Source organism: Heteronotia binoei, chromosome 21 (assembly GCF_032191835.1).
Source record: "Heteronotia binoei isolate CCM8104 ecotype False Entrance Well chromosome 21, APGP_CSIRO_Hbin_v1, whole genome shotgun sequence".
NCBI classification, from domain to species: domain Eukaryota; kingdom Metazoa; phylum Chordata; class Lepidosauria; order Squamata; family Gekkonidae; genus Heteronotia; species Heteronotia binoei.
The window spans coordinates 6,910,277-6,936,748 of NC_083243.1; the positions used below are offsets into that span (position 1 = coordinate 6,910,277).

Sequence of the window (26,472 nt, forward strand, 5' to 3'; positions counted from 1 at the left end):
AGGGCTCCTATCAGGCCCCTGAGAAACTGGCCGTCATCTGCTTCCTTCTGCATCACAGGTTGCTTTGCCACGCTTGCTCAATCCCACAGGAGCTACAAAGCAAAACCCCTATTTTCTCCATTGGTTGAGGCTCCTCCTTTGAGAAGGAAGGAAGGGAAAGGCAGAGCTTGCTTTGCCAGGTTCTTTCAATTGCACATTGGAGCTACTGTGCCAAGCCTCTCTTCCTTCTATTGGCTGAGGCTCCTTCCCCTCCTGGTCCCCTGGGGAAGGAAGGAAAGAGCCAGAGCTTCCTTTGCCCAGTTCCCTGGATCCCACGGGAGAAATACAAAGAAAGCACCTTTAAGACCAACAAGTGCTAATGTTTTAAGCCATGTTTTAAGTTTTTTTTTCAAACAAATTTTTAATTAGGGTTTGTAGAATCTTTCGGGCTCAAGTGCCGTGTTCTACTGGAGAAAGTTTTCCTTCCAGACGTTTCGTTCTCGGCTGCGGAGAACATCCTCAGTGGCGTTGCAGCCGGAGCAGGCACTCTGACCTTCTTGGCTGCTGTGCATTGAGTGGGGCCAGGGCTGCTGGAGAGCTGCTATTTCTAGGCTGGAGGGGGCGTGGTGAAAGGGCAATTGGTTTGTGGGTGTGCCCATTGTTTGGTGGGGCTTCCTGGAAGGGTAGTGACAGAACAAAAGTCACAGAACAACCACACATTACACAGAACAATCAGCACAGTCAACAACCATCTTCCTTATCTTTACACCCCTTCCAACCCTCCCAGCAATCAACACAGAACAATGGTCACATTCAACAGCCAGTTTCCTTATCACTACCCTTCCAGGAAGCCCCCCAAACAATGGGCACATCCACAAACCTATTGCCCTTTCACCACACCCCCTCCAGCCTAGAAATAGCAGCTCTCCAGCAGCCCTGGCCCCACTCAATGCACAGCAGCCAAGAAGGTCTGAGCGCCTGCTCCGGCTGCAATGCCACTGAGGATGTTCTCCGCAGCTGAGAACGAAACGTCTGGAAGGAAAACTTTCTCCAGTAGAACACGGCACTTGAGCCCGAAAGATTCTACAAACCCTAATAAAAAAAAATGCCCAGAATCTTCAGCCTTTCCTCCTGGGAAGATGTGCCAACCCCCTAATCACCTTGGTTGCCCTCTTCGGCACTCTCTCCAGCTCTGTGTGACATTCCCTAAGCCTGAGATGCAAAGATGAACTAGATCACAGGCTATGGCCGGCCGCGCAGGGTGGTGGTTCAGTCTGAAAAAGCCTCTCTCCTCCGTCTAAACTCAGCCTCTTTCTCTCCCTGCCCAGAACTCCAAGGAATGGACCAAAACGGTCATCAGAAACATCGCCGCTTCTGGAAAGTTCTCCAGCGACCGGACCATCAAGGAGTACGCCCGGGATATCTGGCACATGGAACCTTCCGACCTCAAGATCCCGCCCCCCAACGTGCCCCGGGATGTTGCGGATGAGCAGATGGCCAACGACATGGGGGACAAGTTGCACATGTGAAACTGAGAGATGCTTAGCTTTTTGTGTTAGTGGCTGTGTACTGTCCGGGGTGGAAAATGCACCCCCTGGCATTGTTTAACTAGTAACGGTAGTAAAGGTTTATGGGGCTCTTGTGATTTGGCTTCCGAACGCTGGCAGGGATCTGATCTTTTGGCCGCTGTGTTAATTTGAACAAGTTGGGAGAGGCCTACTTAAAATGGGTGCCGGTCTCCTGGCTCCTTCCTTCCTCCTGGGGAGACCTGGGAACTGGAGTTCTGGAACAGAGCTGTCAAGCTCTTGATGGCAAAACCCACACTTCCCAGGGACAGGGTGAGAACCAATCAACTGCTAATCAGAACTGTAGGTCAGTGGTTCCCAACATTTTCAGTACGGTGGCCCACAAGTCCAAATTTACGATCCAGGATTTTTTTCCGGTCCCCTAGGCAAACTATGCCCCCAGCACCCACGTAGTTCAGCGTTCTCTTTTCTACAAGTGGCTAACCAGATGTTTTTGAGAAAGAATACAACTGCCCCTCCCCCACTATGAACCTCCCAAGCAAGTGGCATTCCAACATACACCGCCTTTGTGCATGGAAGTTACATTCCAACCGCTCGCCCCCCCTCTCCTTCAACTTAAGAGAAGCCATGTTAGATCAGACCAATGGCCCATCCACTCCAACACTCTGTGTCTCACAGTGGCCAATAAACCAGGTGCTATCAGGAGGTCCATCAGTGGGGACAGGACACCAGAAGCCCTCCCACTGTTGTCCCCACCCAAGCACCAAGAATACAGAGCATCACTGCCCAAGATGGAAGAACATAAGAGAAGCCATATTGGATCAGACCAGTGGCCCATCCAGTCCAACACTCTGTGTCACGCAGTGGCCAAAAAAACAGGCACCATCAGGAGGTCCACCAGTGGGCTCGGCGTAGTAGTTAAGAGCGATGGATTCTAATCTGGAGAACTGGGTTTGATTCCCTGCTCCCCTGCATGCAGCTGCTGGTGCGACCTTGGGTCGGCCACAGTTCTCTCAGAGCTCTCTCAGCCCCACCTCCCTCGCAGGGTGTCTGTTGTGGGGAGAGGAAGGGAAGGCGATTGTAAGCTGCTCCAAGTGAAGGGCAGGGTCTAAATCCAGTCTCCTCCTCCTGTTCCACCTCTTCTTCATCTGCTTCTTCTCCCTGTGATCTCACTGAGATTCTAAGAAACTCACGTCACCATCAGGACACATTGCAGTTGGCCAACATGTACATAAAGTGAAGAAGAAAAGATATCAGCTAATGTCCAGGATCCTGTATCCAGGGTCAGATCTTGGTTTCCGAAATGCGAAAGAGAGCAATGGAAAGGAGCAGGGGCGTGGCCCGTGATCTACTGTCAGAGGCTTCGTGACCCATTTTGGGGTCCCCAATCCATAGGCCGGGCAACACTGCTGCAGTTACATATCTCCTCGCTGGAACTGGCTTGTGCTACATACTGTCAACAAGACGCAGCGTTCCCTCTAAGCTGAGACTTTGGCTCCCAGATTTTTAGGCTCCAGCTCACACATTTTTGTCTTAGCTCAGGAACGCAACAATTTATGCAGCAGCATACAACTTATCTGGGAGGACCGGGTTTGATTCCCCACGCCTCCACTTGCACCTGCTGGAATGGCCTTGGGTCAGCCAGAGCTGTCGCAGGAGTTGTCCTTGAAAGGGCAGCTGCTGTAAGAGCTCTCTCAGCCCCACCTCACAGGGTGTCTGTTGTGGGGGAGGAAGGGAAAGGAGATTGTAGGCCGCTCTGAGACTCTGTCCTTAAAAGGGCAGCTGCTGTGAGAGCCCTTTCCAGCCCCACCCACCTCACAGGGTGTCTGTTGTGAGGGAGGAAGGGAAAGGAGATTGCAGGGCGCTCTGAGACTCTGTCCTTGAAAGGGCAGCTGCTGTGAGAGCTCCCTCAGCCCCACCCACCTCAAAGGTGTCTGCTGTGGGGGGGGGGCGGGTCAGGGAGGTAAAGGAGAGCGTAAGCCATTCTGAGAGTCAGAGTATAGGACAGGTTATAAATTCAATATCATCCTTTTTAAGACCAGTAACTTGCAAAGTAGAATTTTTGCTCACAAGACTCTGCAGCTTAGAAGGGAACACTGACCAGGAGGCAAGGTGTAAAAGAAAAAAAAAAATTAAAGACCGCTTGTAGACTACCGTTTTAGACAAGTCACCATCTTACGTGCTTCGTAGTACAACGGTTGTATCAGTTTCTTAACATAGCACAGCACCTGCTGGGAAAGAGGGGTTCCGAGATGGCAGGGAAACGCCGCTTGCGCTGTCAACTGTTTCCCTCCCGTCCGTCTTCCCAGGAGAGGTGAGCCTATAATCCAGGGGTGGCCAACGGTAGCTCTCCAGATATTTTTTTGCCTACAACTCCCATCAGCCCCAGTCATCAGCCATGCTGGGGCTGATGGGAGTTGTAGGCAAAAAACTTCCGGAGAGCTACCGTCGGCCACTCCTGCTATAATCCATTCCCACCCACCATACCGCGGTGCTTTAAAAGATACAACAGGTGCTATGTCCCCTGCAGCCAGGTCCATGAAGAAGTTAAGGGGCTGCCCACACAAACTGCTTCCATAGATGTAGGAAGGCAAGCTGGCGCAAGGGCAGAATTCCACGCTGCTAAGCTTCAGGTAGTCCCGGCAAAGTTTTGCTGTCTTCCTCTCGCCTGAAGCTCAGGGGTTGGCTTTTTGACAGCTTGTCTACGATGGGTGTGATCTCCCGCCATGCATTCCTAAACACCTGCAGGCTTAAAATAAAGCAAAAAAAAAAAAAAGGCCACGGCTGTCCCTTTCCGATTTTTTGTTTTATTACGGCTCGCGAACAAGTCAGAACAAAGAACCGTCTTCTCGGCTGGGCCGGACGTGGGTGGAGGAACGCCGGTCACTTGACGCTGTGGAGAAAATTCCTGTCAGGGAAGAGGGGGGGGGAAAGAGCTGTAACGCTACGTCCCTCGAAAACGTTTACTTGCCTTCCTGTAAAACAGATCCAAGTAGACAGCCGTGTTGGTCTGAAGCGGTGTGACAAAGTGAGAGCAGGGGTGTCAAACACGCAGCCCAGGGGCCGAACAAGGGCCCCGAGCAATTGGCTGTCGTCTGCTTCCTTCTTCCCCTCTCTCTTGCTTCCTTCTGCATCACAGTTTGCTTTGCCAGGCTTGCTCAACAGCACAGGAGCTACAGAGCGAAACCTCTACTTTCTCCATTGGCTGAGGCTCCTCCCTTGGGGAGGAAGGGGGGGGAGGGAGAGCTTGCTTTGCCAGGCTCTCTCAATCGCACAGCGGAGCTGCTGAGCCAAGCCCCTCTTCCTTCTGTTGGCTGAGGCTCCTCCCCCCTCCTCATCCCCTGGGGAGGGAGGGAAAGAGCCAGAGCTTCCTTTGCCCAGCTTCCTGGATCCCAGAGGAGAAATACAAAGAGAGCGCCTTTAAAATCAACGAATGCTAATGTTCTAAGGTATTTAAAAAAAAAAAAGTCTTGTCTTTGTCTGTGCCTCCGCTACCTAATCTTAAAATAGCTACACACACGGCCCCGTCCGACATGGCCCGGCCCAATATGGCCCAACCCAACAAGGTCTTATTTATGTCAGATCTGGCCCTCATAACGAAAGAGTTTGACACCCCTGCTTTAGACAATGTAACCTCATTCTCCAAAGATGCTCTTAGAGAGGTGGGCGTAAAGCCCTCCAAATCTCACGGAAAGCTGCTGCGGAACCGTTGTGCGACTGCCCTTAGGCATTGCGGGGGGGGGAGGGGCTGGCACAGGACAGTGTGGGTTTTGGCCAGGATTCCCAACCTCCACCCCCCCGCCAGTGATGGCTGGAGAGCTCCTGGGATTACACCGGTTCACCTGAAGAAAAGCGGCCACTTTGGAAGACAGACTGCATAGTCCAGGGGTGGCCAAACTGTGGCTCGGGAGCCACGTGTTGCTCTTTCACACACATGGTGCGGCTCTTGAAGTCTCCACTGCCCCGGTTGGTTGGCTTGGAGTAAACACTTCTCTCTTTCAATCACTTCTCCAAGCCAGCTTGGGGGGAGAATGCGTTTAAAGTTGTGTTCTTTCCGCCTCGGCCCCGTGGCGCAGAGCGGTAAAGCAGCAGTACTGTGGTCTGAACTCTCTGCTCACGACCTGAGTTCGATTCCAGCGGAAGCTGGGTTCAGGTCGCCGGCCCCAGGTTGACTCGGCCTTCCATCCTTCCGAGATCGGTAAAATGACTCCCCAGCTTGCTGGGGGGGAAAGTGTAGATAACTGGGGAAGGCAATGGCAAGTAAAAGGAAAGGAAAGGTCCCCTGTGCAAGCACCAGTCATTTCCAACTCTGGGGTGACGCTGCTTTCGCAACGTTTTCACGGCAGACTTTTTTTTACAGGGTGGTTTGCCGTTGCCTTCCTCAGTCTTTTACACTCCCCCCCCTCCCCAGTAAGCTGGGTACTCCTTTTACCGACCTCGGAAGGATGGAAGGCTGAGTCAACCATGGGCCGGCTACCTGAATCCAGCTTCCACCAGAATCGAACTTGGGTCGTGAGCAGAAAGTTCAGACCACAGTACGGCTGCTTTACCACTCTGCGCCACGGGGCCGAGGTGGAAAGAACACAACTTGAAATGCATTCTGCGCCACGGGGCCGCTAGGCAATGGCAAACCCCCCCCCCCCCCCCGTCAAAAGTCTGCTGTGAAAACGTGAAAGCAACGTCACCTCAGAGTCGGAAATGACTGGGGCTTGCACAGGGGACAACCTTTACCTTTCCTCTTTCCACCATTCCCTCCCTCCCCATATATTTTCTTTCCTTCCTTCCCTCCCTCCCTCCCCTACCCCAATCATCTGATGTTCATGTCTTGCGGCTCTCAAACTTCTGACATTTATTCTATGTGGCTCTTACATTAGACAAATTTGGCCAACCCTGATAGCATGGTACCCTCCAGAGGTCCCTCCCCACACCGTCCCCTTCCCAGGCTCCACCTCCCCAAATCTCCAGGAATTTCCCAGCCGACGCAGGCTGGGGCTCTCCACGTGGCCCAGTCGGACATTGTTTCCACAACCAGGAGCAAAACGTAAGCTAGCACCCTTCTAGCGCCTAAGCTCTGGGTGGCTGTTGTCTGAATGAAAGAGCCAAATTGGTTAAGATCTTTTTGCACACATGGGAGCACTCTGCGGTTGGGAAATTCCTGATGATTTTGGGAAGTGGAGCCTGGGAAGACGAGGGTTTGGGGAGAGTATCAAGCTACAGAGGAGCAGGCGTGGCCAAACTTGCTTACTGTAAGACTACATCAAGGACAGTGTCTTCTTTATGCATAAAGGTCAAGGTAGTCCCCTGCGCAAGCACCAGTCGTTTCCAACTCTGGGGTGACGTTGCTTTCACAACGTTTTCACGGCAGACTTTTGACAGGGTGGTTTGCCATTGCCTTCCCCAGTCATCTACACCAGGGGTGGCCAACGGTAGCTCTCCAGACGTTTTTTGCCTTCAACTCCCGTCAGCCCCAGCCGTTGGTCATGCTGGCTGGGGCTAACGAGAGTTGTAGGCAAAAAAAAAACCGTCTGGAGAGCTACCATTGGCCACCCCTGATCTCCACTTCCCCCCCAGCAAGCTGGGTCCTCATTTGATTGACCTCAGAAGGATGGAAAGCTGAGTCAACCTTGAGCCGGCTACTTGAACCCAGCTTCCACCAGGATTGAACTCAGGTCATGAGCAGAGAGCTCAGACTGCAGTACTGCAGCTGACCACTGTGCGCCATGGGGCTCTTCCCTCTTTATGCATGCACCCACTCAAATCTCCTAATATGCTGTGGAGATAAGATGCCCAAGATTTGTAAGTTCCAAGGGGCTGAGCAATTGTACTCTGTTTCACGCCTTTTCTTAGTCTGCACCCTGGGGGAGGGACTGTGGCTCGGTGGCAGAGCCTCTGCTTGGCATGCAGACGGTCCCAGGTTCAATCCCTGCCATCTCCAGTTAAAAGGACCAGGCAGCAGGTGATGGGAAAGACCTTGACCTGAGACCCTGGAGAGTCATGAAGTTGGGCTGCAGCTCAGTGGCAGAGCATCTGCTTGGCATGCAGAAGGTCCCAGGTTCAATCCCCAGCTTCTCCAGTTAAAAGGACCAGGCAGGAGGGGATGGCAAAGACCTTCAACTGAGACCCTGGAGAGCCATGAACTGGGGCTGTAGCTCAGTGGCAGAGCATCTGCCTGGCATGCAGGCGGTCCCAGGTTCAATCCCCAGCTTCTCCAGTTAAAGGGACCAGGCAGGAGGTGATGAGAAAGACCTCAGCCTGAGACCCTGGAGAGCCATGAAGTTGGGCTGCAGCTCAGTGGCAGAACATCCGCCTGGCATGCAGGAGGTCCCAGGTTCAATCTCCAGCATCCCCAGTTAATAAGGCCAGGCAGGAGGTGATGGGAAAGACCTCCAACTGAGACCCTGGAGAGCCATGAAGTTGGGCTGTAGCTCCGTGGCTGAGCATCTGCCTGGTATGCAGGAGGTCCCAGGTTCAATCCCCAGCTTCTCCAGTTAAAGGGACCAGGCAGGAGGTGATGGCAAAGACCTCAGCCTGAGACCCTGGAGAGCCATGAAGTGGGGCTGTAGCTCCATGGCTGAGCATCTGCCTGGCATGCAGGAGGTCCCCGGTTCAATCCCCAGTTTCTTAAGTTAAAGGGACCAGGCAGGAGGTGATGGGAAAGACCTCCAACTGAGAACCTGGACAGCTGCTGCCAGTCTGAGTAGACAATACAGACCCCAATGGACCAAAGGTCTGATTCGATATAAGGCACCTTCATGGGTGTGTCCATGTATGAGTCAGCCAGAGAGGCCCAGCCATTTTAACTGGAGATGCTGGGACCTTCTGTGTGCCAAGTAAAGCTTCTGCCACTGAGCCACAGCCCCTTTCCAAGGATCATCTGCTCACAGCAGGAGTGCAGGTGGCCTGGGGAGGGCGGGGCCCTGGGGCAGAAGCATCGCACATCCATCCTTCGTCATGCTTTGAACTCAGCTCAAAAGCACCAGCATCACTTAATTGCATCCTGCTGGCAAAGGCTGGGTGAAACTTTGCCTCCTGCTCGCCACCCAGTCCGTTCCCCACCATCTCATCCCGTACAGGGTGCCCTTTGAAGTGCCAGGGAGAAACTGGGTCCCGCATCGCTTCCCTGCAGCATGGTGCACTCACTTCAGTATGTCTGGGAGCTCAGGATTGGAGGAAAGATGATCGTGGCTGTAGCCCTTGCTGGCAGGGAAGGAAATGAACTGGATGGTGTCTTTCTTCGGGGAGGCATTCCGGGCGATCTCATAAAGCTAAAAAAGAAGAAGATATAGGATCTATACCACACCCTTCACTCTGAATCTCAGAGACAGGAAGACGGGGGTGAGAGACAAAGACAGCTGCATTAAGAACATAAGAGAAGCCCTGTTGGATCAGGCCAGTGGCCCCTGCAGTCCAACACTCTGTGTCACATAAGAACATAAGAGAAGCCCTGTTGGATCAGGCCAGTGGCCCCTGCAGTCCAACACTCTGTGTCACATAAGAACAGAAGAGAAGCCCTGTTGGATCAGGCCAGTGGCCCCTGCAGTCCAACACTCTGTGTCACATAAGAACATAAGAGAAGCCCTGTTGGATCAGGCCAGTGGCCCCTGCAGTCCAACACTCTGTGTCACATAAGAACATAAGAGAAGCCCTGTTGGATCAGGCCAATGGCCCCTCCAGTCCAACACTCTGTGTCACATAAGAACATAAGAGAAGCCCTGTTGGATCAGGCCAATGGCCCCTGCAGTCCAACACTCTGTGCCACATAAGAACATAAGAGAAGCCATGTTGGATCAGGCCAATGGCGCATCCAGTCCAACACTCTGTGTCACATAAGAACATAAGAGAAGCCATGTTGGATCAGGCCAATGGCCCATCCAGTCCAACACGCTGTGTCACATAAGAACATAAGAGAAGCCCTGTTGGATCAGGCCAATGGCCCATCCAGTCCAACACGCTGTGTCACATAAGAACATAAGAGAAGCCCTGTTGGATCAGGCCAATGGCCCATCCAGTCCAACACGCTGTGTCACATAAGAACATAAGAGAAGCCTTGTTGGATCAGGCCAGTGACCCATCCAGTCCAACACTCCGTGTCACATAAGAACATCAGAGAAGCCCTGTTGGATCAGGCCAATGGCCCATCCAGTACAACACTCTGCGTCACATAAGAGTAGCCCTGTTGGATCAGGCCAGTGGCCCCTCCAGTCCAACACTCTGTGTCACATAAGAGAAGTCATGTTGGATCAGGCCAATGGCCCATCCAGTCCAACACTCTGTGTCACATAAGAGAAGTCATGTTGGATCAGGCCAATGGCCCATCCAGTCCAACACTCTGTGTCACATAAGAACATCAGAGAAGCCCTGTTGGATCAGGCCAATGGCCCATCCAGTACAACACTCTGTGTCACATAAGAGAAGTCATGTTGGATCAGGCCAATGGCCCATCCAGTCCAACACTCTGTGTCACACAGTGGCCAAAAAACCAGGTACCATCAGGAGGTCCATCAGTGGGGCCAGGACACTAGAAGCCCTCCCACTGTTTCCCCCCCGCCCCCAAGCACCAAGAATACAGAGCATCACTGCCCCAGACATAAGAACATAAGAGAAGCCATGCTGGATCAGGCCAATGGCCCATCCAGCCCAACACTCTGTGTCACATAAGAACATAAGAGAAGCCCTGTTGGATCAGGCCAGTGGACCATCCAGTCCAACACTCTGTGTCACGTAAGAACATAAGAGAAGCCATGCTGGATCAGGCCAATGGCCCATCCATCCCAACACTCTGTGTTGCACAGTGGCCAAAACCCAGGGCCATCAAGAGGTCCACCAGCAGGGTCAGAACTCCAGCAGTGGGGCAGGAACTCCAACCACCCTCCCACTCTTGCCCCTCAAGCATCCCTTTCCCAGACAGAAGAACATAAGCCATGTTGTATCAGCCCAAAGGCCCCTCCAGTCCAACACTCTATGTCGCACAGTGGCCAAAAACTCCAAGTGCCATCACGAGGTCCACTAGTGGGTTTAGATGCCCTGCACTGTGCCCCCCCCCCCAAGCACCAAGAAGGCACAGCATCACTGCCATAGGCAGAGAGTTCCAATAATGCTTCTACTTTCATCCATTAAGAGCTAGATTCGAGTCCAGGCGTGCCTTAGAGACGAACAAGTTTTTGGGAGATATCACCTTTCAAGAGTCGGAGTTCTGTGGATATTTGGCTTTGCAAACACGACACCCAAAAACCTAGTTGGAACCCCACATGTTTCTGGTGTTGAGTCGTGCTATCCTCTGAAACTACCTCGCAGAAGACCCTTCCCCTGCATAGTTCTATGCAGGGGGTATCCAGTGGCACTTTGCCTTCGCAGAGGGACGATTCCATGGAGGTGGCCACGTTACTCTGCTGTAGCTAAATGAACTGAAATGGAACTAAACTAAACTGAAACGTCACCACTCAAAGAAGAAGACTGCAGATTTATACCCCACCTTTCTCTCTGAATCAGTCTCAGAGCAGCTTACACTCTCCTTTATCTTCCTCCCCCACAACAGACACCCTATGAGGTGGGTGGGGCTGAGAGAGCTCTCCCAGAACCTGCCCTTTCAAGGACAGCTCTGTAAGAGCTCTGGCTGACCCAGGACCATTCCAGCAGATGCAAGTGGCGGATCCAACCCCGGTTCTCCCAGATAAGAGTCCGTGCACTTAACCACTACACCAAACTGGCTCCAGCAGAAGGGAGTCGTCTCCTATGGCTCTCATTCACAGAAACTCCTCACTTATGAAGGAGAGGCTACGTTACCTTTCTGCCGTGGCTGATGGGTATCATGTTATCGTCCTCTGAATGCAAAATTAAGATTGGGCTGGACAGCACTTGGACACTGTGGGTGAGAATGGAGCCACTTAGAGACATAAGAATATAACATACGAAGAGCCCTGCTGCATCAGACCAGTGAGGGTCCATCTAGTCCAGCCTCCTGTGTCACACAGAGGCCCCTAACCAGTTCCTCTAGAGGGCCAACAACAGGGCATGGAGGCTGAGGCCTTCATAAGAACATCAGAAGAGCCCTGCTGGATCAGACCTATGAGTGTCCATCCAGTCCAGCAACCTGCCTCTCACAGTGGCCAATCAGTTCCTCTGCAGGGCCAACAACAGGGCACAGAGGCTGAGGTCTTCCACTGAGAAGAGCATCAGAAGAGCCCTGCTGGATCAGACCAGTGAGGGTCCATCTAGTCCAGCCTCCTATCTCACACAGTGGCCAGCCAGTTCCTCTGGAGGGCCAACAACAGGGCAGAGAGGCTGAGGCCTTCATAAGATCAGACCAGTGAGGGCCCATCTTGTCCAGCATCCTCTCTCACACAGTGACCACATTAGGCCAGCTCTTTCCTGTGGAACTTTATTATTATTATTATTATTATTATTATTATTATTATTATTATTATTATTATTATTATTATTATTATTATTTTGTATTTGTATTTGTATTTATTATTATGTTGTAAGCCGCCCTGAGACACTTAGGTGAGAAGGGCGGGGTATAAATCTTAATATAAATAAATAAAATAAATAAATTATTGAGTCTTAGTACTCTATTTGGAAAATTAAGAGACTGTGAGGGGTCCTCCCTGAAGTACTGTATTTGAGACTCTTGTTTGGCTTTATTTCTGATTGTATGAATGTATGCCTACTTTTGTATGCTGTTCATTATATGACACAATACAATATACTTAATTTTGTATAAACTATTCAAGAGTGTGTGTTTTGCACAATATTTTTGTATTGTCTATTCAGACTGGCAGCGGCTCTCCAGGGTCTCAAGCTGAGGTTCTTCATGCCTATTTGCCTGGCCCCTTTATAGTTGGAGATGCTGGGGATTGAACCTGGGACCTTCTGCTTCCCAAGCAGATGCTCCACCACTAAGCCACTGTCCCTCACCTGATTGGCAGCGGCTCTCCAGACTCTCAAGCTGAGCTTTTTCATGCCTACTTGCCTGGACCCTTTTTAGTTGGAGATGCTGGGGATTGAACCTGGGACCTTCTGCTTACCAAGCAGATGCTCTACCACTGAGCCACCATCCTTCCCCAACAGACAGATATGAACCTATGAAGCTGCCTTATACTGAATCAGACCCTCGGTCCATCAAAGTCAGTCTTGTCTACTCAGACTGGCAGTGGCTCTCCAGGGTCTCAAGCTGAGATTTTTCACGCCTACCTGCCTGGGCCCTTTTTTAGTTGGAGATGCCGGGGATTGAACCTGGGATCTTCTGCTTACCAAGCAGATTCTCCACCACTGAGCCACCATCCCTCTGTGTGGCTCTCCATGGTCTCAAGCTGAGGTTTTTCACGCCTACTTGCCTGGGCCCTTTTTTAGTTGGAGACGCTGGGGATTGAACCTGGGACCTTCTGCTTACCAAGCAGATACTCTACCACTGAGCCACTGTCCCTCCCCAATAAATTTACGGTACTGAACGTATATGAAGCTTCTTTATACTGAATCAGACACTTGGTGCATCAAAGTCAGTCTTGTCTACTCAGACTGGCAGCAACTCTCCAGGGTGTCAAGCTGAGGTTTTTCACACCTATTTGCCTGGACCCTTTTTAGTTGGAGATGCTGGGGATTGAACCTGGGACCTTCCGCTTACCAAGCAGATGCTCTACCACTGAGCCACCATCCCTCACCTGACTGGCAGAAGTTCTCCAGGGTCTCAAGCTGAGGTTCTTCATGCCTATTTGCCTGGACCCTTTTTAGTTGGAGCTGCCGGGGATTGAACCTGGGACCTTCTGCTTACCAAGCCGATACTCCACCACTGAGCCACCGTCCCTCCCCAAAGGGTAGCCTTGGAAGACTCTCCACTCACTTTTCGTCACTCCTGAAGTACATGCCGGCGCGTTCCATCGTGTCCAAGATCAAATAGTCGAAGCCAGGAAACTTGCGGTAGATCTGTTTCAAGGAAAGGAGGAAGAAACTTGGAGGAAGGAAAAAAGACTGTGAAATACGGCTAGCTGTAAAACAGGAGTCACCCGAAGCTGGAGATTGCTTCACGCAATGTGATTCCCTGTAGTAAATGTGGGCTCAACGCCTCCACAGAAAACCCCAAATCTACTTTGTGTTCTGCAAGAAAAATAGCAGAATTTGCAACCACCAATTAGCAACTGGCGATCGGCAACAACTGGGAAGGTTTCTCGCCAAAAGGCTGACAGCTTCAAGGAGGCAAATGCAGAATCAAGGCCCAACCGGGAGCAATTCAGGATGGGACACCATTCGCGTCGCCCGACGGGCTGCTCTGTGGGCGAAGGACCGACCTACCGACCCCGCCACCGGCTCAAGCCAGTGAGCCAAGCTGGATGTCCACGCTGCTCCGCAAGCTATCGAGGGATAAAAGCGGAGGCGGATCTGACCAGCTTACGCAGAGAAACTTACAGTTGTCAGGGGGATCGTGGCCGCCGCATCGCGGATGTTGGTGAAAGCCGCCTCTAGGACGATTGCATCCACGATGATCCCTTCTGAAAAGATTGAAGAGGGCTCAGCGGGGGGAGGGGAGACACACCCGGGAAGAGTTGCAGTGCCCTCCTACCCCCCCCCCAAAAAAAAACACAAAGAGGAAGGGAAGTTTTCCAGATACGAACAATTAACCTGTTAAGCCCTGACCTGCACAGCCCAGGTTAGCCCAATCTCATCAGATCTCAAAAGCTAAACAGGGCCAGGTCAATATTTGGACGGGAGACCACCAAGGAATACCGGGGTCAAGACACGGAGCCACACAGTGACAAACTGCCACTGAACGTCTCTTGCCTTGAAACCCCCCCTAAGGCAGGAGTGTCAAACATGCGGCCCGGGGGCTGAAGCAGGCCCCCCAGCAACTGGCTGTCATCTGCTTCCTTCTCCCTCGCTCTTGCTTCTTTCTGCATCACAACTTGCTTTGCCAGGCTTGCTCAATCGCACAGGAGCTACAGAGCAAAGCCTTTCTTTTCTCCATTGGCTGAGGCTCCTCCCCTGGGGGGGGAAGGGGAGAGGGAGAGCTTGCTTTGCCAGGCTTGCTCAATCGCACAGGAGCTACAGAGCAAAACCTCTATTTTCTCCATTGGCCAAGGCTCCTCCTCTGGGGAGGAAGGGGGGAAGGAGATCTTGCTTTGCCAGGCTTGCTCAATCACACAGGAGCTACAGAGCAAAGCCTCTCTTTTCTCCATTGGCTGGGGCTCCTCCCCTGGGAAGGAAGGGGGAAGGGAGAGCTTGCTCTGCCGGGCTTGCTCAATCACACAAGAGCTATAGAGCAAAACCTCTATTTTCTCCATTGGCTGAGGCTCCTCCCCTGGGGGGGAAAGGGGAAGGGAGAGCTTGCTTTGCCGGGCTTGCTCAATCACATAGGAGCTATAGAGCAAAACCTCTATTTTCTCCATTGGCTGAGGCTCCTCCCCTGGGGGGGAAAGGGGAAGGGAGAGCTTGCTTTGCCAGGCTTCCTCTATCGCACAGGAGCTACAGAGCAAAACCTCTATTTTCTCCATTGGCTGAGGCTCCTCCCCTGGGGAGGAAGGGGGGAGGGAGAGCTTGCTTTGCCAGGCTTCCTCAATCGCACAGGAGCTACAGAGCAAAACCTCTGTTTTCTCCATTGGCTGAGGCTCCTCCTCTGGGGAGGAAGGGGGGGAGGGAGAGCTTGCTTTGCCAGGCTTCCTCAATCACACAGGAGCTACAGAGCAAAACCTCTGTTTTCTCCATTGGCTGTGGCTCCTCCTCTGGGGAGGAAGGGGGGGAGGGAGAGCTTGCTTTGCCAGGCTTGCTCAGTCACACAGGAGCTACAGAGCAAAGCCTCTATTTTCTCCATTGACTGAGGCTCCTCCTCTGGGGAGGAAGGGGGGAGGGAGAGCTTGCTTTGCCAGGCTTGCTCAGTCACACAGGAGCTACAGAGCAAAGCCTCTATTTTCTCCATTGACTGAGGCTCCTCCCTGGCAGCCGTTCTGCTGGGTCTCAGGCAGAGGTCTTTCCCATCACCTCCTGCCTGGTCCATTTCATCTGGAGACGCTGGGGATCGAACCTGGGACCTTCTGCAGGCCAAGCAGTGGCTCTACCACTGAGCCAAAGCCCTTCCCCATATTACAAATCCCCTTGCCCAAGGCAAAGTAGCATGCCCTACTGTATGCAGGGAATTCTGAGGGCTGCACAAGACATACAGGTGCCCCACCCCACATCCCAGAAGAACGCAGGATCCTGGGCTTTTTTTGTAGCAGGAACTCCTTTGCATATTAGAAGAAGAAGAATTGCAGATTTATACCCTGCCCTTCTCTCTGAGCGGCCCCGTAGCGCAGAGTGGTAAAGCAGCAGTACTGCAGTACTGTGATCTGAACTCTCTGCTCAAGACCTGAGTTCAATCCCAGCAAAAGCTGGTTCAGGTAGCCGGCCCAAGGTTGACTCAGCCTTCCATCCTTCCGAGGTCGGTAAAATGAGTCCCCAGCTTGCTGGGGGGGGGGGGGGGGAGGGAGTGTAAAAGACTGGGGAAGGCAATGGCAAACCACTCCGTAAAAAGTCTGCCGTGAAAATGTTGTGAAAGCAGCATCACCCCAGAGTCGGAAACAACTGGTGCTTGCACAGGGGACCTTTCCTTTCTCTCTGAATCAGAGACTCAGAGCAGCTTGCAATCTCCTATAGCTTCTCCCCCCACAACAGACACCCTGTGAGGTGGGTGGGGCTGAGAGGGCTCTCCCAGGAGCTGCCCTTTCAAGGACAACCTCTGCCAGAGCTATGGCTGACCCAAGGCCATTCCAGCAGCTGCAAGTGGAGCAGTGGGGAATCAAACCCGGTTCTCCCAGATAAGAGTCCATGCACTTTACTACACCAAAATGGCTCTCTACACCTGATGTAGCCAATCCTCCAAGAGCTTGCAGGGCTCTTAGAACATGGGGGGTGAGACCTTATAGGAAAGGAGTTCCTGCTACAAAAGAAGCCCTGAGAGATCGATGTGGGAGGGCTAAGATCACCAGGGGAGAAACCACCCAAACGGCAGAGGCGGGCCTAGGGTGAGGGTTCTTCCTTCATACTCCTGAGTAGAGATGTGAAGGCCCAGGAAAAAAAAAACGGAAAAATCTGAGGAAAAAACAGGTTTTCCCCATTTTTTTTTCCTGAGGCTTTTAAAGGTTTTTTTTCTGAAAAATTGAAAAAAGAAAAGAAAAAAATTGATTATGGAACGTCTTATTTTAGCATGATGAATGAAATATTTTGAGACAAGGTGTTCCAATAGTTAACGGTTCAGGAGATTGTTGCTCCGTTTGTTACAATCCCAAATAGACATTATTTTAAAAAGTAAATTCTGTTTGTAATAACTGTTTGGAGACACTCAATTTTTAATAAGCTCGTTCTGATAATTTCATGCCAAGCAAAATTGTCCATAGTCATATTTTATGCTCCTAAAGTAACAGAAGGACTTTCAATCTGGAAAAGAAAAAAGAAGTGCTAATGTAGCATTGTTTTCAATTTTTTCCAAAAATTTCAGGGGGGCGGTTCTGGAAAAAAACAGAAAAAACCTGAGGGGTTTTCCGAGCTTTGAAATTTCCAGAAAGTTTACATCTCTACTTCTGACAGTCTCAAATGTTGTTCCATTCCTATACTAACCAGGGCTTTTTTGTAGGCAAGGGAAAAACCCCAACAGGAGCTCATTTGCATATTAGGCCACACACCCTGATGGCACCATTGTCTCACACAGGCCTTTTTTGTAGAAAAAGCCCCGCAGGAACTCATTTACATATTAGGCCACACCCCTGATGCCAAGCCAGCCGGAACTGCATTCCTACTCCAAAAAAGCCCTGATACTAACGAAGATGTGTGAGAAGACAAGCTCTTAGAACATCAGAGAAGCCATGTTGGATCAGGCCAATGGCCCCTCCAGTCCAACACTTTGTGTCACACAGTGGCCAAAACCCACAGGCCACCAGGAGGTCCACAGGTCCACCAGGAGGTCAGAACTCCAGAAGCCCTCCCACTATTGCCTTTCAAACACCAAGAATACAGAGCATTAGAACGTAAGGGAAGCCATGTTTGATCAAGCAAATGGCCCATCCAGTCCAAAACTCTGTGTCACACAGTGGCCAAAACCCAGGGGCCATCAGGAGGTCCACCAGTGGGGCTAGAACTCCAGAAGCCCTTCCACAGCTGCCCACCCCCCAAGCACCAAGAATACAGAGCATAACTGCCTCAGACATAAGAACATAAGAGAAGCCATGTTGGATTAGGCCAGTGGATTAGGCCTGTGTCGGCTGTGGCCATGTTCTGCCCCTTTTTGCTGATTCCATCTGCCAAGAATGTTATATGTTGAGCACTGCATGAAGCTTTTCCCGCCTTTATATTATACTTCTGAAAACATGACAAAATCACTGAAGCTGTAAGACCTGATGAAGTCTCAGAAACGGGAATTCTGTGACCCACCCCCCACCCTCCGTTGTCCTGCAAGTGTCTGTAAATTGAAGAATATACTTTTGCTGTATGATGATTTTTGGAAATAAAAACTTGACGTGAATTCTTGGATACTGCATATGAGTTTACATGTGCACACTGCTTCCTGCGCAATAATGAACGTCAGAGTCTTTATATCTAGACATTGTTTATTATTGATCATACATGGCGCTTTAGTGTTTTTCATTACCTCCAGGTTGGAGATTTGAGGGGTGCAGCCTGGAGAGAATGGGCTTAAGGAGGGGTGGGACTCCACCCTCCAAATCAGCCATTTCCTGTGGGCGAACCATTGTTGCCAATCTCCGGGTGAGGGCTGGAGATCACTCAGCATCAGAACTGTTCTCCAGATGACAGACATCCACTCCCCTGCAGGTGGTGGTGGTGGTGGGGGAGTGAATGCCTTCACTTGGATGGGTGGGAAGACAGCAAGATTGGGGGGGGACCAATCACCCATAGACTCTCTCCAGAGCCCGTTGTATTTCCCCCCACAACGGGCCTTGTTCCTAGCAATTAACATAATATAAGAGTCTATGTCTAGAAATTATTTATTATTGCTGATAAAGGTAAAGGTAGTCCCCTGTTCAGCTACCTGGGGTGCATCATCTCCTCAGACGCCAAGATCGACAAGGAGATTGACAACAGGCTGGCAAAGGCAAACCGTGCATTTGGCCGACTGCACAAAAGAGTGTGGAGCAACAAGCATCTGAAAAAAGGCACAAAGATCAATGTTTACAAAGCGGTTGTGATGACAACCCTCATCTACGGCTCTGAATCGTGGGTTTTATACCATCATCACCTGCGACTCCTCGAGCGCTTTCATCAGCGCTGCCTTCGCACCATCCTCAACATCCACTGGAGTGACTTTGTGACCAACACTGAAGTCCTCAAGCGGGCGGAGGTTACAAGCATCGAGGCATTGCTGTTGAAGACACAGCTGCGCTGGGCAGGGCATATCTCCAGGATGGAAAACAACCGCCTTCCCAAGATTGCCCTGTATGGCGAACTTTCCACCGGCCATCAAAATAGAGGTACAAGGACTCCTTGAAGAAATACCTTGGTACCTGTTGCATTAACCATCACCAGTGGTCTGACCTAGCCTCAGATCACAAAGCATGGAGGCACACCATCCACCAGGCTGTCTCTTCCTTTGAGAACGCACGCATAGCTGGTCTTGAGGACAAAAGGAGATTGAGGAAGAATCGCACTGCTACAGCACCAACCCCAAATCAGACTTTTCCCTGCAGCCACTTTGGCCGGACCTGCCTGTCCCGCATTGGTCTTGTCAGCCACCAGCGAGCCTGCAGCAGACGTGGACTACTGCACCTTTCTTAAATCTTCATTCGCGAAGTCAAGCCAAGAGAGAGTCCCCTGTGCAAGCCCCGGTTGTTTCCGACTCTGGGGTGACATCCCATCACGACGTTTTCACGGCAGACTTTTCACGGGGTGGTTTGCCATTGCCTTCCCCAGTCATCTATGCTTTTCCCCCAGCAAGCTGGGTCCTCATTTTACTGACCTCGGAAGGATGGAAGGCTTGAGCGGGCTACCTGAACCCAGCTTCCGCCGGGATCGAACTCAGGTCGTGAGCAGAAATCTCAGACTGCAGGACTGCAGCTTTACCACTCTGCGCCACGGGGCTCTTATTATTGATTATACATGGTGCCTTACTGTTTTTCATAACCTCCAGGTTGGGCTTAGAGATGTTCTGGACTTACAACGGACCTCCAGACTACTGAGTCTTCTAGAGAAAACGGCTGCGTTGGAAGATGGACTCTATGGCATTAGACCCTGCTGAAGTCTCTCCACTCCCCAATCCCCTGCCCACCCCAGTCCCCACCCCCTCAAATGCCAGGAATTTCCCAGCTTGGAGTCCCCTCCACCTTCCCAAGCTTATAAATGTTTACCTTTCTCTTTCAGCACCCTGGCAACATTTGTATTAATCCTGGAAGGAGACAGAAAACAAGGAAGTAAGAAAGTCAGGCAAAAAGGGACTTCGAAAAAAGGGATTGATTGATTGATTGATTGATAAACCTCTGATCATACCAGAGGCCATTCAGTCTGCTCAGGGCGGAGTACAACATATAAGAAAGATTTGCCATAGAAATCTGCCTCCAAACCAGAGCATCGCCACGACACTCCGGGTGACATCATCACATCATGTGGTCTCCTGGCAAGCCCCAAAGATCCCAACACTGGGAAGAAAACAGGATCCACCAACCCAAGTCTTATTTGTGGTGGCCCCTTGCCTTTGGAACACCTCTTGAGGCTTGCCTGGCCCCTGCTTTACTTTCTTTAAGACACCAGCTTAAAACATGCCTTTTCCGATCCGGGCTTTTAACTAGGGGCTTTTAACCACAAATGCCCCCAAATGTGGCACAATGATGTCACCCAGAACTGACATCATGCTAACATTGCAGGTGATAATCTAGCTTTTGGGCCAAACTCTACCGTAAATTTGGGCTCAAACCACAGAGATTTGCCCACAAATTACAGCGTCACTGTGATGGATGTCACTTCCAGGTGACATCATCACACGGCGCGGTCTCTTGGCAAGGCCCAAAGATTCCACCACTGGGAAGAAGGTAGGACCCGGCAACCCAAGCCTTATTGGTGGTAGCCCCTTTGGAACACCTTCCCCCTTGAGGCTAGCGAGGCCCTTCCTTTACTTGCTTTTAGACACCAGGTTAATGTATATCTTTTCTGATCCAGGCTTTTAATTAGGGGCTTTTATCTTATCAGGTTTTAAACGTTTCATGGATAGTCTGCACTGCTAGCGAGCCAGTTTGGTGTAGTGGTGAAGTGTGCGGACTCTTATCTGGGAGAACTGGGTTTGATTCCTCACTCCTGCACTTGCAGCTGCTGGAATGGCCTTGGGTCAGCCATAGCTCTCACAGGAGTTGTCCTTGAAAGAACAGCTTCTGGGAGAGCTCTTTCAGCCCCACCCACCTCACAGGGTGTCTGTTATGGGGGAGAGAAGATATAGGAGATTGTAGGCCACTCTGAGTCTGATTCAGAGAGAAGGAGGGGTATAAATCTGCAGTCTTCTTCTTCTTCTAAGTGCGCGGACTCTTATCTGGGAGAACCAGGTTTGATTCCCCACTCCTCCACTCGCAGCGGCCGAAATGGCCTTGGGTCAGCCATGGCTCTCGCAGGGTCGTCCTTGAAAGGGCAGCCGCTGTGAGAGCCCTCTCAGCCCCATCCACCTCTCAGGGTGCCTGTTGTGGGGGAGGAAGGGAAAGGAGATTGTAGGCCGCTCTGAGACTCTGTCCCTGGAAGGGCAGCTGCTGTGAGAGCCCTCTCAGCCCCACCCACCTCACAGGGTGTCTGTTGTGGGGGAGGAAGGGAAAGGAGATTGTAGGCCGCTCTGAGACTCTGTCCTTGGAAGGGCAGCTGCTGGGAGAGCCCTCTCAGCCCCACCCACCTCACAGGGTGTCTGTTGTGGGGAAGGAAGGGAAAGGAGATTGCAGGCTGCTCTGAGACTGTGTCCTTGAAAGGGCAGCTGCTGTGAGAGCCCCCTCCAGCCCCACCCACCTCACAGGGTGTCTGTTGTGGGGGAGGAAGGGAAAGGAGATTGTAGGCCGCTCTGAGACTCTGTCCTTGGAAGGGCAGCTGCTGGGAGAGCCCTCTCAGCCCCACCCACCTCACAGGGGGTCTGTTGCGGGGGAGGAAGGGAAAGGAGATTGTGAGCTGCTCCGAGACTCTTACATTCAGAGCGGAGGGCTTCTGAAATCTATAAATCCAATATCTTCTTTTTTCTTAAGCTGTGGCTTTTAAAAATTGTAAGCGGCTGCCAGCAGGACTGGGAAGAGACAGCATAGCAGTATTGCCAATGGATTTTTAAAAAGGCTGCATATAGAAAAGATTAAATGTAAGGATGTGTCCCTGGTGACTGACCAACAGAGCTTTCTTTTTTTTGCAGCCTTTATGTCAAGCATTGTCTATTTCTTTCTTATTATAGTTACCAAAGTAACTATATATATTGGGGAGGGACGGTGGCTCAGTGGTAGAGCATCTGCTTGGGAAGCAGAAGGTCCCAGGTTCAATCCCCAGCATCTCCAAAAAAGGGTCCAGGCAAATAGGTGTGAGAAACCTCAGCTTGAGACCCTGGAGAGCCGCTGCCAGTCTGAGAAGACAATACTGACTTTGATGGACCAAAGGTCTGATTCAGTATAAGGCAGCTTCCTATGTTCCTAAAGTATAGAAATGTTACTAACCCTGAATTGAGCCTATGCACATCAAAATAGAGAAACCCCCCCTTTGTTCCTTTCGCTTTTACTAACAAATGCAGGAATGTACTCTTTGACGATAAAACCTCTTGGGACTAATGCCCATGCCAGCGAGGCTGGAACCCGGGATGAGCTGACCGCAGTAGAGATAAGGAAGTTACAGTGAGAAATTTCACACGTGAATGTAGAATTGTTTGGAGAATGTAGAATTGTTTATAGAACCTTTGATGTGCCATCTTTAAGTATGCATTTTCAATGTTACACTGTATCAGTTCCAATACCTAGCTCGGCGGAGCCACATGGATTATCAATAAACCAAACTTTGTTTCACAATTCAAGGACTGGTTACTTTGAGATCTAATGCTTGACACTTTGCCTATTAGGCCACACATTCCTGACGTAGCCAATCCTCCAAGAGGTTACAGGGCTCTTTGTACAGGGCCTACTGTAAACTCCAGGAGGACTGGCTATATCAGGGGAGTGTGGCCTAACAGGCAAAGGAGTTCCTGCTACAAAGAAAGCCGTGTACTTGCATATTAGGCCACACCCCCTGATGTAGCCAATCCTCCAAGAGCTTGCAGGGCTCTTCGTACAGGGCCTACTGTAAGCTCCAGAAGGACTGGCTACATCAGGGGCATGTGGCCTAACAGGCAAAGAAGTTCCTGCTAAAAAAAAAAAAGCCCTGGAAATAACCACATGTGGCACCCGAGCCACAGTTTGGCCACCCCTGTTAAAGACTATCCACATCTGTGGCACGGTAAGAGCTTTCGTGAGTCACAGTTTCAGATAACTTCCGGTGTTTAAAGAAATGAGCAGAGGCTCCCAAAAGCTCACCCCCTGCCACAAGTGTCGGTCATCTTTAAGGCGGTCCTGGACTCTGGCTCTTCTCTGCTTTTTGGGGGGGGGAGGGACGGTGGCTCAGTGGTAGAGCATCTGCTTGGGAAGCGGAAGGTCCCAGGTTGAATCCCCGGCATCTCCAAAAGAGGGGTCCAGGCAAATAGGCGTGAAAAACCTCAGCTTGAGACCCTGGAGAGCCGCTGCCAGTCTGAGAAGACAATACTGACTTTGATGGACCAAGTGCCTGATTCAGTATAAAGCAGCTTCATTAGGGGAGGGACGGTGGCTCAGTGGTAGAGCATCTGCTTGGGAAGCAGAAGGTCCCAGGTTCAATCCCCAGCATCTCCAAAAAAGGGTCCAGGCAAAGAGGTGTGAAAAACCTCAACCGGAGACCCTGGAGAGCCGCTGCCAGTCTGAGAAGACAATACTGACTTTGATGGACCGAGGGTCTGATTCAGTAGAAGGCAGCTTCATATATATGTTCACCTTGCCTAGGGTTGCCAGTAAGGGGACGTCACCCGCTAGCCGTCTAGGTGTTTCCGGGGAAACTCTATGGTTTTCCTGGGCGCTCTATCAATCTGGGAGGGACAACTCTATGGTACAATAGGTACCGTAGAGTTTTTTCCTCCCAAAAATGCTAGGGCGCCCAGCGAAAACCATAGAGTTTTCCCGGAAACACCTAGAGTGGCCAGCGCATGACGTTGCTGGCGCAATGACATCGCTCATGGGTGACGTCATCACAGCACACACACACTTTCCGCAAACAAAAAGAGTCCTCTGCTAGAGGCTGGGGGGAGGACTTGAAGAAGAAGAAGAAGATATTGGATTTATATCTCTCCCTCCACTCTGAAGAGGCTCAGAACGGCCTACAATCTCCTTTACCTTCCTCCCCCACAATAGACACCCTGTGAGATGGGTGGGGCTGGAGAGGGCTCTCACAGCAGCTACCCTTTCAAGGACAACCTCTGCCAGAGCTCTGGCTGACCCAAGGCCATTCCAGCAGGTGCAAGTGGAGGAGTGGGGAATCCAACCCGGTTCTCCCAGATAAGAGAGCTCTGGCTGACCCAAGGCCATTCCAGCAGGTGCAAGTGGAGGAGTGGGGAATCAAACCCGGTTCTCCCAGATAAGAGTCCGTGCACTTAACCACTACACCAAACTAGCTCTTGGCAACCCTAGCCTTGTCAGAGACCATCAATCAATAGGGAACAATTAGTCTTCCACTGGGGTTAAAGATCAAGACGTACCCGGTGCCGAGGGAGTGCCCCCAGAAGATCACAGTGCTGTTCCCACTCCGAGCCTTCACCCAGTGGTAGAGAAACAGCACATCCGTCGTGAACCCCGTCTCGCTGGGCTCCCCGCTGGAGTCTCCATAGCCTGCGAATCGCCAGATTGAAGATCAGAGGGGGAAAACGCACACAACAGCCTCATGCTCGAAAATGCAGATATTTGGAGGTGTTTCCCAACAGCAATTTACCTCTGTAGTCAATAGCCAGGACGTGAAAGTCAGCATCGCTCATCGCCTGTTCAAGAAGACAAGGTTTCAGTGTCTGGGATTGTGTCCATCAGTGGCTATTAGCTATGGGGTATGGACGGAACTCTCTGTCTGGGGCAGGGATGCTCTGTATTCTTGGTGATTGGGAAGGCCAACAGTGGGAGAGCTTCTAGTGTCCTGGCCCCACTGATGGGCTCCCTGATGACGCCTGGTTTTTTGGCCACTGTGTGACACAGTGTTGGACTGGATGGGCCACTGGCCTGATCCAACATGGCTTCTGTGATGTTCTTCTGTGACACAGTGTTGGACTGGATGGGCCATTGGCCTGATCCAACATGGCTTCTCTGATGTTCTTCTGTGACACAGAGTGTCGGACTGGATGGGCCACTGGCCTGATCCAACATAGCTTCTCTTATGTTCTTATGTGACATGGAGTGTTGGACTGGATGGGCCACTGGCCTGATCCAACATGGCTTCTCTTATCTTCTTATGTGACACAGAGTGTTGGACTGGATGGGCCACTGGCCTGATCCAGCGTGCCTTCTCTTATGCCCTTATGTTCTTGGTTCTAAAATCGAGATTAAGAAACGTAGCAGTATGCCTGAGTAGGACATTAGCCAGGGAGAAGGCAAGTTCAAAACAGCAGCCATAGCAACAGGCATGCAACCAGTCCCAAGGCACAGAGGTGGTGCCCACCCTTGGCACCAAGCAATCTGATTGGCTGAGTCGAATGACCCAAGATTTGCCAGGAGTTCTCTTCAGCGCGGAAGGCCTGCCAATGAGACAAGCAGGTCAAGGTTGACCTCTTTGCTGGGAAGGCTCCCAAAGTGAGCAGCAGACAATTAGATGTCCCCAGGGCTTTTTTTTGTAACAGGAACTCCTTTGCATATTAGACCGCACCCCCCTGATGTAGCCCATCCTCCAAGAGCTTGCACGGCTCTTAGTACAGGGCCTACTGTAAACCCTTGGGAAATTGGCTACAACAGGGGGTGTGGCCTAATATGCAAAGGAATCCCTGCTACAAAGAAAGCCGTGTATTTGCATATTAGGCCACACCCCCCGATGTAGCCAATCCTCCAAGAGCTTGCAGGGCTCTTCATACAGGGCCTATTGTAAGCTCTTGAAGGATTGGCTGCATCGGGGTGTGTGGCCTAACAGGCAAAGGAGTTCCCGCTCCAAAGAAAGCCGTGTATTTGCATATTAGGCCACACCCCCTGATGTAGCCAATCCTCCAAGAGCTTGCAGGGCTCTTCTTACAGGGCCTACTGTAAGCTCTTGAAGGATTGGCTGCATCGGGGGCTGTGGCCTAATATGCAAAGGAATCCCTGCTACAAAAAAAGCCCTGGATATCCCAGAGCCGTGCCTCACCTTTCACCCAGAGCAGAGAATCCACACCCTCTGTGTTGCCTGTTCACCCCCAGAATATACCTCTACAGTCCCAAATTATTTTTAAAAACACAGTTTAGGGCCAATGCTCTACTAATGGCACTTAACAGATGTCACGCCCATGTTCGGGGGGCAGAGGCTGGTGACAAACAACGTGGCAGGGTTGCTACCCTCATTCCTTACTTGTAAGCACCAAAGAGACATATGAGTAGGGAAAGGATGCTGGAGTCAGAAGATGATGATATTGGATTTATATCCCGCCCTCCACTCCCAAGAGCCTCAGAGTGGCTCACAATCTCCTTTCCCTTCCTCCCCCACAACAGATACCCTGTGAAGTGGGTGGGGTTGAGAGGGCTCTCCCAGCAGCTGCCCTTTCAAGGACAGAGTCTCAGAGCGGCCTACAATCTCCTTTCCCTTCCTCCCCCACAACAAACGCCCTGTGAGGTGGGTGGGGCTGGAGAGGGCTCTCCCAGCAGCTGCCCTTCCAAGGACAGAGTCTCAGAGCGGTTCACAATCTCCTTTCCCTTCCTCCCCTTACAACAGACACCCTGTGAGGTGGTGGGGCTGGAGAGGGCTCTCCCAGCAGCTGCCCTTCCAAGGACAGAGTCTC

At 51.4% G+C, this 26,472-nt stretch overlaps 2 protein-coding genes across 2 annotated transcripts in view; one reads left to right on the top strand and one right to left on the bottom strand.

Moving 5' to 3' along the window:
- Window positions 1-1,642, top strand: part of PYGL (glycogen phosphorylase L) — an 88,277-nt gene extending 86,635 nt beyond the window's left edge. Inside the window, exon 20 of the mRNA XM_060261159.1 lies at window positions 1,308-1,642. Within this exon, the coding sequence (XP_060117142.1) occupies window positions 1,308-1,508 (201 nt within the window). The 3' untranslated portion in view covers window positions 1,509-1,642. The remainder of the gene's footprint in view (window positions 1-1,307) is intronic.
- Window positions 1,643-4,356: 2,714 nt separating this feature from the next.
- Window positions 4,357-26,472, bottom strand: part of ABHD12B (abhydrolase domain containing 12B) — a 34,452-nt gene continuing 12,336 nt past the window's right edge. The window contains exons 6-13 of the mRNA XM_060261415.1: window positions 24,459-24,504; window positions 24,229-24,358; window positions 19,826-19,863; window positions 13,908-13,990; window positions 13,345-13,427; window positions 11,289-11,367; window positions 8,646-8,770; window positions 4,357-4,413 (exon numbers count right to left, since the gene is read on the bottom strand). Coding sequence (XP_060117398.1) covers window positions 4,389-4,413; window positions 8,646-8,770; window positions 11,289-11,367; window positions 13,345-13,427; window positions 13,908-13,990; window positions 19,826-19,863; window positions 24,229-24,358; window positions 24,459-24,504 — 609 coding nt within the window. The 3' untranslated portion in view covers window positions 4,357-4,388. The remainder of the gene's footprint in view (window positions 4,414-8,645; window positions 8,771-11,288; window positions 11,368-13,344; window positions 13,428-13,907; window positions 13,991-19,825; window positions 19,864-24,228; window positions 24,359-24,458; window positions 24,505-26,472) is intronic.